Source organism: Haliotis cracherodii, unplaced genomic scaffold (genome assembly GCF_022045235.1).
Source record: "Haliotis cracherodii isolate W230 unplaced genomic scaffold, xgHalCrac1.p SCAF_24, whole genome shotgun sequence".
NCBI classification, from domain to species: Eukaryota; Metazoa; Mollusca; class Gastropoda; order Lepetellida; family Haliotidae; genus Haliotis; species Haliotis cracherodii.
Window position 1 is genome coordinate 7001117 of NW_027266280.1, and position 20600 is coordinate 7021716.

The 20600-nt window shown below is 42.8% G+C and overlaps 1 protein-coding gene across 1 annotated transcript; it reads right to left on the reverse strand.

The window, feature by feature from the left end:
* Window positions 1-5698: 5698 nt before the first annotated feature.
* LOC139472235 (nmrA-like family domain-containing protein 1) lies at window positions 5699-11864 on the reverse strand. Its single transcript, XM_071254615.1, has 5 exons — window positions 11714-11864; window positions 9623-9750; window positions 7961-8201; window positions 7208-7398; window positions 5699-5890 (listed from the first exon to the last, which is right to left on the reverse strand). The coding sequence occupies exons 1-5, from the start codon at window positions 11862-11864 to the stop codon at window positions 5699-5701; spliced, it is 903 nt and encodes a 300-aa protein (XP_071110716.1).
* Window positions 11865-20600: the final 8736 nt, after the last annotated feature.

Genomic DNA, 20600 nt, shown 5'->3' on the forward strand with positions numbered 1-20600 from the left:
TTATTTTCTACCGGAAATACAAATGTAGTTACGTCCCTTCTCCCCAAGCTCCGGACAGCGATGCTTAACTCATTTGCAGTGCTGTAGAGGTATTCTCTGTCTTGGCTTAGGTGATATGGTAATTATATATGTATTGGACTGTTTGGGCCCAGATAAAGACATTTGAGCAGCTGAACTTTGTCTTTTCAACATATACAAAGTTTACAAGACAACACCTAATTCTTTATCTGAACACGGGTACTTGTATTCAAGCAGGCACGGGTGTCCCAGTATTCTCAGGTGCCGCAGCTGTGCGGAGTTGCGTCTCTTTGGCACGCCAGAAATATGGTTGTGGGTTTGTATCCCAGTTTCTTGCGTGCTCGTGGGTTTCACCAAAGTGGTAAACGTCTGTGACCTGCATCTCTTCGGGCTTCTACCCACAATAAGCTGACACGCCGTGAAATAACTGGAATACAGTTAAAAGCGGCGTTAAACTCAACTCACTCACTGACGGTCTGAAGACCCTTTCTTGTCAATGTCTATAGAACATTGAAAATTAGTGTCATGAAAAAAGGAACAGCGATATTTTTTCAAATATTTTTTTATAGGTTTAAGTATAGGATCACTGACAATCAAAACGTAACTTGTGTGAAAAATCTAGAAGTGAGTATGAAAAGACACGTGGAGTTGATGTAAATACCTTTATAAATCAGTTCGTAATGTTCGCAAACAAAACAACAGGGACAGAAGAACTTGAATACAACAACTTCTCGGCTGCTGACCCCGGTGATACATGTTAACTTTTGGGGACTTATTATTATAACCTTTCGTTATCTTATAACTGTGAACAGTTTGATGAACACTTTAAGCTTGTAACTGAGTCTAAACTTGATGATATCATACTTAGTCTTGACTGATCACTGAAGCAACGATGTTTCATGTATTGATATTTCTTTTTTTTAGACGTAAACTTCGGAATATCGAAATAAATAATCTGACCCGGACTGTGGGGCCTATTCACGAAGAGCATATTTTGGGGGATGGTCATGTGACATTTGAATGGTGTTGACACAGCACATTCGCTGGAGAGGAAAAATGTGATTCCAAGATATCAAAAAGTGGTTAAAGAACATATTGTGTACAAGTAAGAGCCGAAATTCCTGCTCTTTGTCATCTATTTTGTTTGTTTGTTGTTTAACGTCGCACTCAGCAATATTCCAGTTATATGACGACTGTCTGTAAATAATCGAGTCTGAACCAGACAACCCAGTGATTGACATAATGAGCATTGATCCCGCCTTTTACGGAAAGCATGGGATGCTGAAGACCTATTCTACCCCGGATCTTCACGGTTGCATCAATAAACATGGGGGTGGATATTGTCGTTTGGAGGAGCAGAATAGTGTGTTTTTGCCCGGGAAGAAAAGACCCATTGGAAGTCAGCCCGGTATACAGCTACTAAGTGATGTAAGGATGGTTCTGAGATTTCCTCTGTTAACATTGTCACCCTTAACAATAGCCGGAGATCTAAATCCAACCCATAGTACCCCTTTCATCAGAAAGAGTAGACTAGATTATCTGAACAAAATATCTGGCTAGTGTTTGACCCCTGACACTTTATATATCCAATCAACACTAGATGATCGCGCTATAACACTCAAAGCAATGCAAACACAGATTACCTCCCTTAATGACAAGGTGGCCAGATTTACAAAGTGGTGATGTGAAATGGGGTTTAACGTCGCGTCCAAGATTATTGCACTTACATAGCGACGTGCATGCACGTGTGTGTGTGTGTGTGTGTGTGTGTGACTACTAGTACACTGAGATACCATGCCGCAGTTTAACATGAATACCCCACTCAGACACAGTATTCTGATTCCGAGCCGACCAGTCCTTGTTTTACCCCTTAATGCCGAGCGCCAGACAGGGTAACAACAAGTATTACTTTTAACGTCTTTTGGTATTGTCAACGCGCATGTTGACGGTGAATTAGCTCTTGGGAGAATAAAAGACAAAATCCACATCACTGTCCCGGAACACTTTATGCACAACATGTAAACAATAAACAACAATTGCACAACAAGTGGAATACCTGCTCTGACAACACAAACAGCGATGAACGGACCTTCCAGCTCAGGTATACAAGAGGTGAGTGGAGCTCCAGCTCAACCTCAGGACGTTTCCTACGAACGGCACATCCTGCTCGAAGTCGTCCTTACACCAACGCCCGGAATACCAAGCGTTACTAACACCCTAGTAACAGTGTAATGGTAGCACATATATAGTAAAGAACAACAGTGGACAGACAATGACGTTGCTCTGGACATGGGATTTCTGGGGGTGATGAACCGACACAGCTCAGGGGATGAACAATTAAGGCAATAAATGTCATACTATAAATAACAGTAATTAACGGGAAGTGATATAGTAGCCCAGGTTGGCTGTCAGTCAATATACAATGAAATGTTGGTGAGGATTAACAACGGGGATTAGCGCCTAAAACGTAATGACAATTAAGTTATGGAGACATGGCTACAGGGTGATTAGCCTTTGGAGTCAAATGTACTTCAGACAATGGGAGTCGTAAATCAGTTGTTTATGACAGTATGACGCGGCCGGGGATCGAACCCTGGACCTTCCGCTCTCCGGGCGGACGCCCTACCGCAAGGCCACGGGGGCAGTCGATTTACAAAGGACTATGATGACCAATTTCGCATGCATCAAGAGGGCAATACATGTTTAAAACTTGATGCCCATGAATCCAGAAATGACAGAATTGAATCACAATCTCGACGATCACACCTCATCTTTCATGGTTTGCATGGAAAGTGGGAAAAGCGTGACGCATGTCAAAGATTTTATGGACGTCAAGGCTAATGTCGAAATTGAATCCATTAGCATAGAAAGAGCATATCAGCTGCAATCACAATCTGGAAATAAACCGATATTCCTTCTGTAAGGACATTACAACACTGATGGAAGCTGTCTGAAAGTTTCCGAAAAGGAACACAGATTATAGGGTATCAGGAGACGACACTCAGAGCGTGAGGGGGTTCGGTCACAGTTGTTTCCGACCGCCTCCGTGGTCTAGTGGTAGAGCGTCCGCCCGGAGAGCGGAAGGTCCGAGGTTCGATCCCCGGCCGCGTCATCCCAAAAGACGTTAAAAGAGGGTACTTGTTGTTACCCTGTCTGACGCTCAGCATGAAAGGGCTAAAACAAGGACTGGTCGGCTCGGAGTCAGTATACTGAATGGGGTATTCATGTTAAACTGTTGCATGGTATCTCAGTGGGCTAGCACTATAAATCGGCATCAGTCCGGACTAGTACAAACAGCCACACACACACATACACGTGCATGCACGTCGCTATATAAGTGCAATTATCTTGGACGCGACGTTAAACCCAATTTCACCTCACCTCACCTCACCTCACCTCACAGTTGTTTCCCTTTATGATGAGTGTCAGGCAAGAGCACACAGCTGCCTATCTGAGTTACGATAAACTGGTAGTTGATGGGTCTTGGAGATAACCAATCTCATTAAAATCATGAAGTCATCCCATCCGACCAATCAGTGCGTCGCTTACCAGATCATGAAATTGACAGTCGGAATGTGATTTTCTGATCATGCAGCCGCGAAAGCGTTAACACGGGGTATTCCGAACGAGAGTAACGGGCTTTATAACTGAATCCATATAATCCATCTTTTAGCAATTCCAGAATGTTCGTTTGTTCCGTTTTCAAATGTTAATCGGGAACTTGTCAAAATATGTTTCAAAGCGTAGCAATCTCATTAAATTCAGATCTTAGTTCTCGCTACCGCAAAACAAAGATCTGAGGACATCCCACCAGGGGTCAAGTCAGAACTACCTTTCGGGAACTTTGACCGAACAATGGAATGGCTGACAAGAAGTCGACATTAGGCAATCTTGGCCTCAATAACTTTATTCCATTCTGTCAAGAACTTGATACATTCTGTGTTGTTGAGACAACGTGTACAAATGCTGGTAATGTACTAACGAACGCATTCCGTGACTGTGATAAATACGTTCGTGATGCAAAACGCTTCTCTGACCATGGAAGGTTATCTGGGGGAATAGCACTTTGCATTAAACACTCTGTGGCAGAATCTTTTGAGAGAATACTTAACGTGGAAGAATCCTGTCTTTTTCAGGATTGTGAATGCTGTAAGTTCCTCACTTATTTTATGGGGTTTGTCGGTATTCACCACGAACATCCCCGTTCTACAACAACTGTGCGGAATGGTATGCAGTAAACTACGGCTATAACGAACTCAAAGGGACTACTAATTTTAGTTCGTTATAAGTACATTTACAGCATGATTACAGCAAGTAGTCGGGACCAAAAAGTAAGTTCGTTATATCCGACAGTTCGTTATAAGCGTGTTCGTTATAACCGTTACGGTCGTTTACTGTTTATAGATTGATCGGAGAATCAGATACAGTAAACCTCGGTTATAACGAACTCAAAGGGACTTCTAATTTTAGTTCGTTATAACCGTAGTTCGTTATAAGCATATATACAGCATAACTTCAGCAAATAGTCGGGACCAAAAAGTAAGTTCGTTATATCCGTCAGTTCGTTATAAGCGAGTTCGTTATAACCGTAGTTGACTGTACTACATATCTAACACGATTATGACCAGTCCAGTACATTCATATTATGTGGTGGTTTAAATGTAAGAACTGGATGTGACCGGTATTTTATCCTTGGTGATCATGTAAAGTATTTACTAATTGATCAGCATTAGGTTAGAGATTTTTAAGTTGTTAGAAGTGTTCGTGACTTCGAAACAAATAACTATGGTAGAGCTTTACATGACTTGTGTAAACGACACGGTGTATGTATTGTAAATGGCTACGCGGCCGCGCGGCACTGAAAGACGTTAAAAGATCATATTTGTTGTTACTCTGTCTGGCGCTCGGCATCAAGGGGCTAAAACAAGCACTGGTCGGCTCGGAGTCAGTATACTGTGTCTGAGTGGGGTATTCATGTTAAACTGCAGCATGGCATAAACCCGGCATGAGTGTGAGTGAACTAGTGCAAGCGCACGCACGCACACACACACACACACACACACACACACACACACACATTGTAAAATATAATTGTGTCCATCCATCCATTCATTCCTATATTCATATGAGAGGTGGAAATACGTTGCAACAAAGAAATGTTAGTTGATAAAGGCGTTTATTATTATCAGTGCTTAAAAATTAAAAACGAACTAGTTTTAGGGTAGGCGACTTAAAATTAATGTATTTTACAAGCCTTAGCCAATTGATTAGAACTCTTAACGAGCAAACGTTTTAACCACTGTGCAACTCAACCACCCCATTAAAGGAGTGACTCGCACCATCAGGTTCTTGTCAACTTGGGGAATACAGAACGTATGTGAGTGAGTGAGTGAGTTGGGTTTAACGCCGTTGTTAACAGTATTCCAGTTATATCACGGCGTGTCAGCTTAATGTGGGAGGAAAGCCCGAAGTGATGCAAGTGTTAGACGTTTACCACTTCGGTGAAAGCCACGAGCATGGGTATGGTGCTGACAAACCTAGAAACATAATCGGGGCGAACCGGGATTCGAACCCACAATCATAGGTTTCTGGCGTGCCCAAGGGACGCAACTCTGCACAGCGAATCGCGGCGCCTTCGACGATTGGGCCACTCGTGCACCCATAGAACGTATGTGCGACATTATTTGTTCATTATAGCGAGCAGCGCCTCTTTATTGCGCGCCAACCATTCTCTGAAGGGAGACAATTCTGGATTCAACTTCCGGCTGAGTTCTATGTCTCTCTTAAATTCGTCAGATTGGAAGAACTTGAACATGGTGCAGAACACTACGACTCCAGGGAATTTCAGTTCGCAGAAGGCGGCCAAGGTTATCTGGGAATCAAAAAGATATATTTTCAATATTTGGATCCGCATCGGCAATACGTCCCTGGTTTGAATACATACGTAGGAATGGAAATACGTGGGGGGTTATTGCTGAACTTATACCGCATGGCTAGTATACATTCTTGGTTAATTTCCACCCCGACATACGGCTAATTTGTTGGTAATGGTTGGTATTTTTGACCAACGGATCGAGACTTGTTCAAGCGATAGGGATCCAAGCGAGTACACAGAGTGAGTGAGTTGGGCTTTACGCCACTTTTGATATTATTCAAGTGATATCACGGCGTGTCAGCTTAATGTGGGAGGAAAGCCTGAAGTGATGCAGGTCTCAGACGTTTACCACTTCGATGAAGCCCACGAACACAGGTATGGTGCTGACAAACCTAGAGACATAATTGGGGCGAACCGGGATTCGAACCCACAATCATAGGTTTCTTGCATGCTCAAGGGACGCAATTCTGCACAGCGAATCGTGGCGCCTTAGACGACTGGGCCACCCGTGCCCCAGAGTACACAGACCAGTGAACGCCCAGATTGCATCGCGAAAACGGTCATTTTTCTTGTGGTCTCTTAACATTGCTTTGTTTGTTGTTTAACGCCGCACTATATTCCAGCTATATGACGGCGGTCTGTAAATAATCGAGTCTGGACCAGACAATCCAGTGATTGACATCATGGGCATCAATCCACGCAATTGGGATGACATGCATCAACCAATTCAGCGAGCCTGACCACCCGTTCCCGTTAGTCGCCTTTTACGGCATGGCTTGCTAAGACCTATTCTACCCCGGATCATCACGGGACTCAAATCAAACACGACACCATCGCACACTAGTCGTATGTTTCTATGATTTTTTTTATTCTCAATTGTTGCTTGACCTTAAAAGGGAACAAAATACATTTAAGGCATTTTTGTCTGCGGCACGATGAAGCTGAAAGTGGGACACTGCCCTGTGAAGCTGATCACGTTTAAGTCCTTTAAATTTTATATGATAAATTATGTGATAAAAATGTAGATTTCAATTTAAGTTTTCTCAAATGTTCAAGTTTAGATTATCTTACGTGATCATCAAGTTGTTTACAGTGATACAGACCGAGGGAGATTTCCGACATGATTTGTGGTTACCGCCATACTGTACTCAGACTAGTGTAGAAAATAGGTCACAGCCTCGCTTTCGATTGAGGACTTCCCTTTTCGCGAGTCACGTATACATGCTATGCACGGGTAATTTTATACAAAACAAAGAATGGAGGATGCTTGTACTTTACGAATATAAATGATGACACACTCGGATGTCTCCTCACCTTGTGATCCTTGACCTTGACCCCCAAACATTCCGTCATTTCACGGGCCATCTCGTCTAGAGTGAGGTGTTCGCTGCTCAGCCCAAGTGTTCTCCCTGTGTATTCCCGGGGATCCTCAAAGATGCAGACTATCATTGGGCCTATTTCAGCCACACTCACAACATGTAGGGGATGTCCCTCCATTGGTATTTCTGAAACATTTGAAATGGCGAATTGACTTCAGTAGAAAACCCGAATCCAAAGAGATTCCTCCGTTAACCTCCAACTCGTTTTACCTTGTGGAAAGTGCCTCCACCGTTAAGAACCGAACATCCTTATCTGTATCCAAATCTGATCCGAAACCGGAAAACATCCATCAAGTGGGTAAATTTCAACCTACTTCAAGTTGCGTCCCTTGGGCACGCCAGAAACCTATGATTGTGGGTTCGAATCCCGGTTCGCCCCGATTATGTTTCTAGGTTTGTCAGCACCATACCCGTGCTCGTGGCTTTCACCGAAGTGGTAAACGTCTGAGACCTGCATCACTTCAGGCTTTCCTCCCACATTAAGCTGACACGCCGTGATATAACTGGAATACTGTTAAAAGCGGCGTTACATCCACGAGGACCACTGAGTTCCACACCCACCCACTCATCATATTCATACACTTTTTATCTCTACGGGGCGATGGGGTAATTGCTAACTTGCGGCATAAACATAATTTCACCGCAGTTTTCTTGAACACCATTTTAGCAAAGAAATCGCCATTCATACCCAGATGGTACGAGCCGTCTTCTTGCCTTTTAGGAGGAAACATCGTCAGTAGGTCCTCCATGTAGAACGACAGCCTGACAATGGTGTATTGCAGGCCACATGACCGAAGATATTCCTCCACCCGGCCCTTGCCGTCAAAGCAAGCCACGGAATAGCCGCACGATTCCTTCACGTTCTCCAGGCCACTGTACACCAGGTGCTGAACACCACACTCTTTGGCAGCGTCTACAGCGTCCTTACCCTGTAATGAGTTTGAAAAGCAATGCTATTACTTGATACTGCGTGGACACGGGTGGTACAGTCGTCTAAGACGCCCCACGCTGTGCAAAGTTGAAGCCTATAAATGGGCGTTCGAATCCCGGTTTTTCTAGGTTTGTCAGCTCCATTACCGTGCTCGTGGGTTTCTCCAAAGTGGTAAACGTCTGAGACCTGCATCATTTCGGGCTTTCCTCCAACAGAAAGCCGACACGCCGTGATATTAATGGAATACTGTTAAAAGCGGCGTTAACCCCAAATCACTCACTCACGGTCTGTAGCCCCTATTCTGTCAAGGTCAAGGAATGAGTGTCATGAAAAAAATGAAATAGCATATTTTTTCAATATTATTTTATGAGGTCCACGGCAAGATGCTTGCAAAATGGATAAGGTTGTCGGACTCAGTGACTCGGTTGCTTACCTGTCATCGTATGCCAATTGCGTAGATATATGCTCACGTCAATCACTGGATTGTCTGGTAAAGTCTTGATGATATACAGACCGCCGTCATATTGCTGGAATACTGCTTTAGTGCGGCGTTAAACAACAAACAAACAATGCATGGGGGCATTCCAAGATACATCGTCTGTCGAATGAACTACTCGAGATAAAGTTTGTAAATTCAGGTAAATACAGTATGCACCCAAGACACAATGGATAGCAATACACATGGTGGCGAGGTAGGATGAAAGCACTCTCCTCTGGTACAGCAACAGCAAAAATAGACCCGTGAAGATCCGGGGTAGAATAGGTCTTCAGCAACCCATGCTTGCCGTAAAAGGCGACTATGCTTGTCGTAAGAGGCGACTTGCTTGCCGTAAAAGGCGACTATGCCTGCCGTAAAAGGCGACTATGCTTGTCGTGAGAGGCGACTAACGGGAACGGATGGTCAGGCTCGATGACTTGGTTGATGCATGTCATCGTATCCCAATTTCGTGGATCGATGCTCATGATATCAATCACTGGATTGTCTGGTCCAGACTCAAATATTTACAGACCGCCGCCAGATGGCTGGAATATTGCTGAGTTCGGCGTTAAACAACAAAGAAACAAAGAAACAAACAGCATAAATTTGCTGGACAGTTGCAAGGTGTCATAGAAACAATTCCATCAATACTTCCATTCTTCCCGGTAAATATTCGGGTCAGAATCGGTCTGAATAGGACAGGGGCGGTCGGGTAGCCTATTGGTTAAAGCGTTCGCTCGTCCCGGGTTCGATTCCCGACATGGGTACTGAAGCCCAATTCTGGTGTCATACGCCGTGATATTGCTGGAATATTGCTAAAAGCGGCGTTAAACTATACTCGCTTACCCACTCACTCACTCACTCAATGAAAAGAACAGACATATAATGTACTGGATTATCGAGGATGGTTGTCCAGAATGCGTGTATGTGGAACTACTGACCTCCGTAAACTCCCGCTCCTCGTCCATGTCTTCCCAGTAGTTAGTAACCAGGAACACCCCATAAGCTCCTCGCATCGCTTCCACCACACTGGCCTTGTCATCAAGATTCGCTTCGACCACATCACAACCTGCAGTGGAATAAATACATACATACACTAAACTACGGTTATAACAAACTCACAGGGACCACTAATTATTGATCGTTATAAATGTAAAGTAAACTACGTTTATAACGAACACGCTTATAACGAACCTACCGATATAACGAACTTATTTTTTAGTCCCAGCCATTTGTTATATACATTCTGTATATATGGTTATACTGTACCGAACTACGGTTATTACGAACTAAAATTAGTTGCCCCCTTGAGTTCGTTATAACCGTAGTTTACTTTAGTTCGTTAAAAGCATTTCAACTAACCTTTACAATAAATGTCCGGGACCTAAAACACAGTTCGTTATATCCGTTAGTTCATTGTAAACGTGTTCGTTATAAACGTAGTTTACTATACATGCATACGAGTATCTAAACATATTCCACGGTGTAATGGCATTTAGACGGTGACAGTACTTTATATTTCACAATTAACATTTTTTTTGCCACTGGGGACTACGCTTGTCAGTGATGAAAATATTAAAATCGGTTCGCACGCAGCCATCATCTTGTTTGCCAGAACCACTACTGGTTCACTTCGATAAAGTAAAGACTTCCCTCGATTATGTTTCTAGGTTTGTCAGTGTTATACCCGGCTCGTGCGTTTCACCACAATGGTAAACGTCTGAGACCTACTTCTCTTCTGGCTTTTACATGAAGCTGGCAAGCCGTGATATATTTGTTTGTTTGATTGTTGTTTAACGCCGCACTCAGTCATATTCAAGCTATATGGCTTCGGTCTTCACGGGTAGATAGATTTGTAATTACATGAAATTACTTAATTACTTTTGCGTTTAGGAGTCAATTCTTAAATATCTACCATCATTACCCAGCGTACTCTTCGAATGCAGAGGGTCCACAGGCTGGGGCAATGTCATTAAAATCAGACTTTTTACTCCGACACTCTCTGCGTGAAGATCTGAGGACACCTCAAAAGGAGGCTGCCAGGTAAACTTCCTATTGAGCCAATCAGCGTCGAGGATTCTAAAGTCTCTGTACGAGTGAGCAAGGCTTTCAGATAAACGTGTGTCTGCTTGTACTAGTCCGGACTAATGCCGATTTTATAGTGCTTACCCACTGAGATACCATGCCGCGGTTTAACATGAATAACCCACTCTGACACAGTATACTGACCTGGAGCCGACCAGTCCTTGTTTTGGCCCCTTAATAATGAGCGACAGGCAGGGTAACAACAAATATCATCTCTAAACATCTTTTGGTATTCCACCGGGGACCGAACCCACGACCTTCCGCTCCCCGGGCAGACGCTTTATCCACGAGACTACGGAGATCGACAGATAGTAAACGAGACACGAATGAACAATATGAAAACATCAACTAACCGACATTCTTTTCCGTTAAAAGATGGTACTTTTTGTTACCATGCCTGGCGCTCGGCATTAAAGACATAAATCAAGGTCTGGTCGGCTCTCTGTACTGTGTCGGACCCGGGGTATCCATATTACAGCTGCGGCATGGTATCTCAGTGGGCTAGCACTATAACACCGGTATCAACCAGAACAAGACAACTCAAACGCACAGTATATACGTGGACGTGAAGTTAAACCCCATTTCACCTCACCTCACCATACCTTCTCGTCGCAAAATGGTTGGTTGGTTGGTTTGTGGTTTAACGCCGCACTCAGCAATTTTCCAGCTATATGACGGCGGTCTGTAAATAATCGAGTCTGGACCAGACAATCCAGTGATTGATATCATGAGCATCGATCCACGTAATTGGGATCGATGACATGCGTCAACCAAGTCAGCTAGCCTGACCACCCGATCCCGTTAGTCGCCCTTTACGACAAGCATAGTCGTCTTTTACGGCAAGCATGGGTTGCTGAAGACCTATTCTACCCTGGAATCTTCACGGGTCTCGCAAAATGGAGGAGATGAAATGTTCAATTTTAACTCGTTCACTGAAACTCAGTTACCTTCTTTCTTGAGCTCTTTGGCTTTATCACTGTCGACATGACGGGTGACAGCGCGTACTTTGAAGTGACCGTCCTTGACCAGAGCCCTTGCAACACTCCCTCCTTGTTTTCCGGTTGCGCCAAATACCACCACCACTTTACGGGACGCCATGTTGACTGGGACTCGCAATGCTGTGTCAGGAGACCCAGAGCTCATCGGGTTTAAGCCACGACTGATAATCATAACGTTTTCATGTCACGTATTGCACGACTTAAAACTCCACATATCACATGTGTATACTGCACATATATATAGCTTATAATTGTTTATTCGATAGCTTTGTACAGCACAGCAGAGACCATATAATAGATCTATTATATGGTCTCTGAGCACAGGTAGCATATATTCCAGCAAAGCCACTGTAACTTATCAGGTCTGGATTCCGTTCCACAGAGCTTTGGTTTGTTTGTTTGTTGTTTAACGCCGCACTCAGCAATATTCCAGCTATATGACGGCGGTCTGTAAATATTCGAGTCTGGACCAGATATGAGCACCAATCCACGTAATTTGGATGCGATGACATGCATCAACCAAGTCAGCGAGCCTAACCAGCCGATCCCATTAGTCGCCGCTTACGACAAGCATGGGTTGCTGAAGACCTATTCTACCCCGTATCTTCACGGGTTGTTCCACAAAGCAATCTTAGCGTTAAGGTGGTCGTAACTCTACAACAAAGGCTTACGATAGTCGTAGCGCTAAGATCGCTTTGTGGAACAGACTCATGGGCCCCGTTCCACAAAGCGATCTTAGCGCTAAGATGATCTTAACTCCCATACTTTAAAATAGGCTTACGACAGTCGTAGCACTAAGATCGCTTTGTGGAACGGGGCCCAGGGCCAGACATATCAGTGAATGCTCTTATTAATAACGTCCTATACGTTGTCGGCTACGATGACCGAGTATCAGACCTTATTAGCGGCTGAGTGAATAGTTTTTTACGCCGCAATTTTCCAGCAATTTCACGGCGGGTGATATAAAAAGTGCTCTTCATACACCTATGGAGAATCGAGCCCGAACCCAAGCCTCCGGAACGACGAGCAAACCCTTTAACCACTAGGCTACTTGACCGCCCTTATAAGCAATGGAGTGCTGAGTTTGAACCCAGTCAAACCGGGTCTTTATATGTGTACACGTAGAGCGAAATAATTTTGTTCCAATCACAATTCGTTCCGATTGTGCTCTTAGGGCTGCTAACACAAATTCGATCCATTCGTCACCACTCGCCCCTTTCCGTAACCTCCAAGAAGTCTTGTCCCGGAATAACACGCGCACAAACACACGCGTGCAATAATCCTGAACGCGGCGTTAAACCCCATTTCACGTCTTATGGACCTCATTAACATGCAACATGCGTTTACGACATCACTATGCAGTTTTGTATTGTGTCAGCGGATGTACAGTGCATTTAGATGAGACGCCATGATCTGCGTTCTGATAACGGTACTCCATCAGCAGGCGTTGTCTCCACACAGGGGAGACCACGGTATTGTACAGACGTAAGAGGATATTACGGAAGCCTTTTAGGGCCATTTGGTTTTTCAATTGCAAGATACTAAGTTGAAAATTCAAGAAACTAAGTTGAAATTTCAAGATACTATCTTGAAATTTCAAGATACAGAAGTTGAAATTTTAAGATAATAAGTTGAAATTTCAAGATAATAAGTTAAAATTGGCCCTATAAGGCTTCCGTAGGATATACCTAGACCGTTGCAGACCACCCCGCCTGTATGGACTCCGTGCCTATCGACCTTTCAAGGGCATGACGTTAACGTTTCTACACCGACGTCACAGACTGAGATGGGCCAGGACTGTACAGCAGTGGCAGCAGAGAAATTGGCGAGGAGTGTTCTTCAGCGACGAGAGTAGGTGCCAGCTCTTCGAGTCTGATATTCAGGTTCGAATCTACCGACGACGTGGTGAACGGACGGCAGCTTGTTGCGTCAAAGAGGTGGAGGTGGAGTGTCATGGTTTGCCACCTAAAACTAAGGTAACTGAAATATACAAGTACAACAAAACATTTGGGCTGACATACCTTCATTATGAGTGAGTGAGTGAGTTGGGTTTAACGCCTCTTTTAACAGTATTCCAGTTATATTGCGGCGTGTCAGCTTAATGTGGGAGGAAAGCCCGAAGTGATGCAGGTCTGAGACGTTTACCACTTCGGTAAAACCCACGAGCACGGGTATGGTGCTGACAAACCTAGAAACATAATCTGGGCGAACCGGGATTCGAACCCACAATCATAGGTTTCTGGCGTGCCCAAGGGACGCAACTCTGCACAGCGAATCGCGGCGCCTTAGACGACTGGGCCACCCGTGCCCTCTTTTTCATTATGACCATGATAGTGGATAATCAAATGGATTTCGAAATTAAGGTGTGTGTGTGTGTGTTTTACAGGTTAGGGTTTGATATATATTTTAAATACTAAATTACAACAAACAACCAACCAACCAAACAAGTACGAACTAAAATTATAGTAACCAAAATAATGTAATGACTCGTTGTCATGGTTATTTGATTAACTATTGATTGATGTTTGACGCTATAGGTTTTTTTATGTTTATAAGAGAAGTTTCACATATATTCTTTTATGTGTGCATATTCAGAGGACATTTATTTATTTAGAATTAATATTTTTGGGATCAATATATTTACAGCAAAGGCTAAGAAATCTATTTGGCATGCATCAATTACTGTCATTTATCCAAAGTAGTGTAAATCATTCATTTTCTTTCAACTTTTCATTATTTCAACAGACTTTTTTTTATCTTTGAGTCTTTCTTGTTTATTTTGGTCATCTGACCTTTTATACAGTCATCCTATACATGTGGATGAGAGAAACAGTTTAGTGTAAGCGTACCAAAGTGCAGAAATAATACATCTGCATTATTATATTTATTCACATTTAATACACAAACTAATTTGGTTAATTACTCAACAATTTATGCACATGCTTTCTACATTGCACAAAACCCTAGATATTGTCTCCTTCATTTAGAATTATTTTAGAGATAAAGAAAAGAACAAATACTTTCACGAACGGTCCCATGGTTGTCCGTTGTCAGTCAGGAACCGATGAACTCTGCAGGAATGTCAAATAACCGATCATATTATTCCGAAAATAAGACAACAATTACGACTGTCAACAGCGGTGACAACCAAGCGTGGTAGTATACTTGGTCCCGTCTAGCAAAGTCAGCTTTGGCGGTCGCGCATTTTGAAGGCAGAACTGGTTCAAGAGTATAGGGGTGTCACCGGAAATGCTGGTACCTGAGCAGTCATCAACAACTTGGTCCGAAAGACTGCCACGTAACCGGAAGTGGCGGGAGACGTGTTGGCAAACATTGGCAAAGGCGCTGAAACTCCATCAGGCGATAAATACACCACATTCAGTAACACTGAAACTTTAGGAGGTGTGTTATGCATTCGTAATGCACAATGGTATTGAAATACGTCTCATAGTTGATTGTTTGATGATAAAACCTGATGTTGTATTTATTGCGACTGTTATAAATCAAGACCGCCTCCGTGGTCTAGTGGTAGAGCGTACGTCCGGAAAGCGGAAGGTCCGGGGTTCGATCCCCGACCGCGTCATACCAAAAGACGTTAAACGATGGTACTTGTTGTTACCCTGTCTGGCGCTCGGCATTACGGGGCTAAAACAAGGACTGGTCGGCTCGAAGTCAGTATACTGTGTCTGATTGGGGTATTCATGTTAAACTGCTGCATGGTATCTCAGTGTGCTAGCACTATAAAGCGGCATCAGTCCGGACTAGTACAAGCACACAAACACACACACGTACATGCATGTCGCTATATAAGTGCAATAATCTTGGACGCGACGTTAAACCCAATTTCACCTCACCTCACTTCACCTCAGACCACGGACCTATATAACACACAAGTCCGTGATGAGAACTTTACTACCCGGGTACCCACCCCCCTATTACCCGACCCTACCCGGGTACATCTGTAGGTCTCAAGAGATAGGTACAAAATGTCCGATTGGGCATGTTCTTACCATAGCACTGGCAAAACGTATTTAAATACATGTTAAACAATCTGGTCATGAATACACTGAAGTTATATCTTTATTCACAGACAAGAAAAGTCAGAAGGAATGGGTGCATAGTCTGAAAGAAATGCGAACATGTGTGACTCGTAGTGTAACCATAGAGTTCCAGATTTTGTCATTAACCAATATATCACGTGACTAACCACGGGTCCCCGTAGTCCTGTGGGTACCGGGGTCCTACTCAGTACCCACCCGACCCGGGTACCCGAGTTACCCGTCCCAGCTCTAATAGTAAAAGTTAATATGAGTTCCGTCATGTACACATGTGCTACTTTAATGAAGACTAAACCGTCTCCTTGGTCCAGTGGATAGAGCATCCGGGTGGATGAAGGTCGGTGGTTCGACCAAAAGACCTTAAAAGAAGTTTACCCTGCCTGGCGCTCGGCATTAAGGACTGGTCGAGTCGGAATCGGTGTACTGTGTCGGAGGGGTATCCATGTTAAACTGCGGCATGGTATCTCAGTGAGCTGGCACTATAGAAACAGCATCAGTCCGGACTAGTACAACCAAACACAGATAATACACATTCATGCACGTTGCAATATCAAACGCGACGTTAAACTCCATTTCACCTCATCTGATAAAATAAAACACATTTTGTGAATTTTGTGAACCATGACATTGGTAGTCACGTGCTCATTTAAAATTTTAAACAAAACTTGTTACAACAATAAAACCAATCTATAAACAATAAACAAATTGGACTATTCCAGCATTCACAATTCCCCGTAATTCTAGTCGTATTTATCCTAAAATAAATGAAAATTAAATTAATTTTAACAAATAAGGTTTTTAAGTTTACTACAACAATAATGGCCATATTGGCAACAGCCGTCATAAACAAATCAATGACTACAAAGCGCGGGTCACATGACAGCCATCAGTACAAGTTGATCTTGTCCAATATAGGAAATACTCCGTGTTGACGTTGACTTTCGAGCTGCTGAAGGCAGAGATCTGTATCGATAATCTATCATAGAAGCAACAGCTGTTAGCAGCATCTCCCTACAGTCTGGCATGGACTAGCCCAAGCTTATTTAACGCAACCGTCACGTTGTTGAGCACAGTTCTCTAGCAGCATGTGCGAGCGGTCCCGTGGGTACCTCACTCCGGGGTGGATGGCCCGGGGGTGCTACCTCCTTCTGTTTGGGGTGGTGCAGGCAGCGCAACACAAGTACTACAGCATCTGCGACAGCACGGACAACAAATCTGCGTATGACTACAAGGCGCTCAATCTGGAGGGGACGCGGAATGTCAGTATGGGTGACGGGAATCAAGGGAAAGTGATGCTCCTACTAAATGTGGCAACTTTCTGAGGTACGTTTCTTTGTTTGTTAACGCCGAACTCAAAATAGTCCCGCTGCATGTGAATAATCGAGTTTTAAACAGGCAATCCTGTAATTGATATTGTGAACAACGATCCATGCCGTTGGGGTAGGATGACACTCAATCTGTCAAGTCACCAAGTTTGAACACCCGAAGCATATGGTCGCCTTTTAAGACCACCATGGGTTGCCGGACCAGTTCTAACCCGAAATACCAACGGGGCGTCTGAGGTGGGAGCTCAGTTGGACTGTTGGATTAAACTTGAAGTATGTTTACACCTTATGCAAAAGTGATTTCGGAACATATACAAACACTATATTTTCCGTTTGGGATATAAGTGAAATAACAACAGCAATAATCATAATCACATTAAAATAATAATAATAATCATAATAATAATAATAATAATAATTAACAATAATCATTCTTTTTAAAAAAAAATAATAAAAAAAAATAAGTTGCGATAAAGTAAAATTAAGGGTGATATATTTGAGGGGAAATAGGTATTGTCTTCTGTCTCCATCCTCAAACGCCCAGTGTGAAGTCTGTTATCAATGTCGCCTGTGTTTCAGTATAACGTCCCATACTTCCACTCCTGTTATTGTAACGTGTTACAGCTGCACAGATAGTCTGCACTCACGCCACTGACAGTTATAGTTAAGCAGACTACAATATGCCGTCGTTTTCAATGAATATATGTGTATCGTTATTACAATAAATATACTTGTACTCCTGGTATATATGTGATTTTAGCAGTATATGATTTTAACCATAATTAACAGTGTTTCCATACTATGCTAACTCAGCACGAAATGGAAAACAGTTTTTAAAGGGCCATAGACTTTAAATCAAACTTAATTTATAACAAAGTCTGTAAAAGTTTGAAAAAATGCCTCTTTTTACTTATTTTGATGAATGAGCATTGTTGCGGTTTTCTTCACTCTTGGGAACTTGTGATATTATTTACACATGGGATATATTCTGGATATTCATACAAGCAAGCGTTTATTCCTCTCTGAGCACGCGTGATATCATTTATACAGGGAATGCATTTACACATTGATAACATTTCATCATATTGTGTTTCTCCACAAGTCCAATGTCGCTTATTCCCTCTGAATGGTGGTCTGACCTTTACTGAAATTTCTATCCTGATTACTTCCTCAAATTACACATAATGGCCGGCAACCATTTATAGAAACACGGAGCAATTTATGTATGGATTTATTCGTCATTTTCACTTTCCAGGTTTAGTAATCTGTCATTTTTATTCAACATTTCCTGATCTCAGCAATTAACAGCCCCTCGTGATCAATAGAACGTTATCAGTTATATAAACAGTACTCGTTGCTCCCCTGGCTCAAAATGGACTCTTCCTGGCCTTGGAGACCGGAGGGTTCCTAATTCAGTGCAGTTACATTAACATTAATTGTTATTTATACCGAAGAAAATGCAAACGTAGCCAAAAGCGCATATGGTTCTACTACTATAAGATATTTCTTTGAACATAAATATATTTATGCGATATTGTTTTAGTTCAATCGATCCGTGAAGATCTAGGGTAGAATAGGTCTTCAGCAACCCATTCTTGCCGTAAAAGGCAACTGTGCTTGTCGTAGGAGGCGACTAACGGGATCGGGTGGTCAGGCTCGCTGACTTGGTTGATGCATGTCATCGTATCCCAATTGCGTGGATCGATGCTCATGATGTCAATCACTGGATTGTCTGGTCCAGACTCGATTATTTACGGACCGCCGTCAGAGAGTTCCACAGAGAATTCCACAAGAAAAGAGTAAAATGTGAAAAAACATCTTTGTCCAAAGGACATGAGGCTGACATTTGGAACAGAGAGAAGCATCTTACCGTCTCCTGACGGGGTTGCACATCGGTATAATTTATGTCAATCGATCATATATATAACTTATTGTACATAATATTAAATCAGCATACTATATGCCGGCTTATTTTCTTGCAGCATATTGTATATCGGCTTATAAAACAGCTTGATGAACAGAAATAATCTTACTTAGATAGAATATCGACAGAATAGTGTCATATGATATTGTTATAGATACACTGCACTGTCATGTGGCAGGATCAATTACCGTTATTAGTTCAAGCCCGTGGGCTGATACATAGGGTATCAGGGATTGAATCTCCAAGGTAACATATTTGAATACCTTTAACATCAAATGTCAAGGTAATTGTTCTCCAGTTTCACCCGTTGTCTCCAAGGTATTCATGTCAATGCGTTTGTTCAAACTATTTCAGTGAACACAATATAACCCGCAGAGCGGTGAACCCGATTAAATCGAACTCGTTCAACTCAATATATGGTTTTGAAAGCATCCGCTTGTCCCCCGTGAAGATCCGGGTTAGAATGGGTCTTCAGCAACCCATGCTTGTCCCCCGTGAAGATCTGGGTTAGAATGGGTCTTCAGCAACCCATGCTTGGCCCCCGAGAAGATCTGGGTTAGAATTGGTCTTCAGCAACCCATGCTTGTCCCCCGAGAAGGTCCGGGTTAAAATTGGTATTCAGCAAACCAGGCTTGTCTCCGAGAAGATCCTGGTTTAAATAGGTCTTCAGCAACCCATGCTTGCGGGTTACGGGTTAGAATTGGTCTTCATTAACCTATGCTTGTCCCGCGTGAAGATCCGGGTTAGAATTGGCGCAACATTCCTGCGTATTTGAGGCTGTGTAAACACGTAAATACGTCGAATAATCATTAACTGTGGTCAGTCGTGAGGCACCCTGTAGGTGTTAGTACTATCAAACTTTCGGTTAAAATAAATGCTATTTCGTATATAATGATCATTAAAAACCCACATTACATCGCTTTTGGTGAACAAACAGAGGACAACGAACTCCGCCGATGAAAATGTCAATTTTGCGATAAAACATTACTGGACATGATTTACAATTTCTATTGTATTTCCTAATACGTTAGGCAATGTAGAGATTAAGATAATTTGCTTGTAACTGTCTCATGAAATAAGCCGGAAATATCTATCAGCTGTACGCACACTTTCTCTCGTGATCCACTGGTGTCTCAATTAAGAAAATAATTGAATAACTTTGCATAACTTTAATGCAAGGATCGGAAAAATTGTTTAAAAAATGCCTCATTGTGAATAACCCCTTTGTTCTCACAGTCTGGTTGTTGATGACCCCATTGTTCTCATTGTCTGGTTGTTGATGACCCCATTGTTCTCACTGTTTGGTTGTTGATGACCCCTTTCTCCTTGTCTGGTTGTTGATGAGCCCATTGTTCTCCCTGTCTATTTGTTGATGTCCCTATTGTTCTCACTGTTTAATTGATGATGACCCCATGGTTCTCACTGTCTGGTTGTTGACGATACTAAGTTTCTCACTCACTGGTTGTTCGTAACCCTATTGTTCTCACTGTCAGGGTGTTGATGACCCCATTGTTCTCACTGTCTGGTTG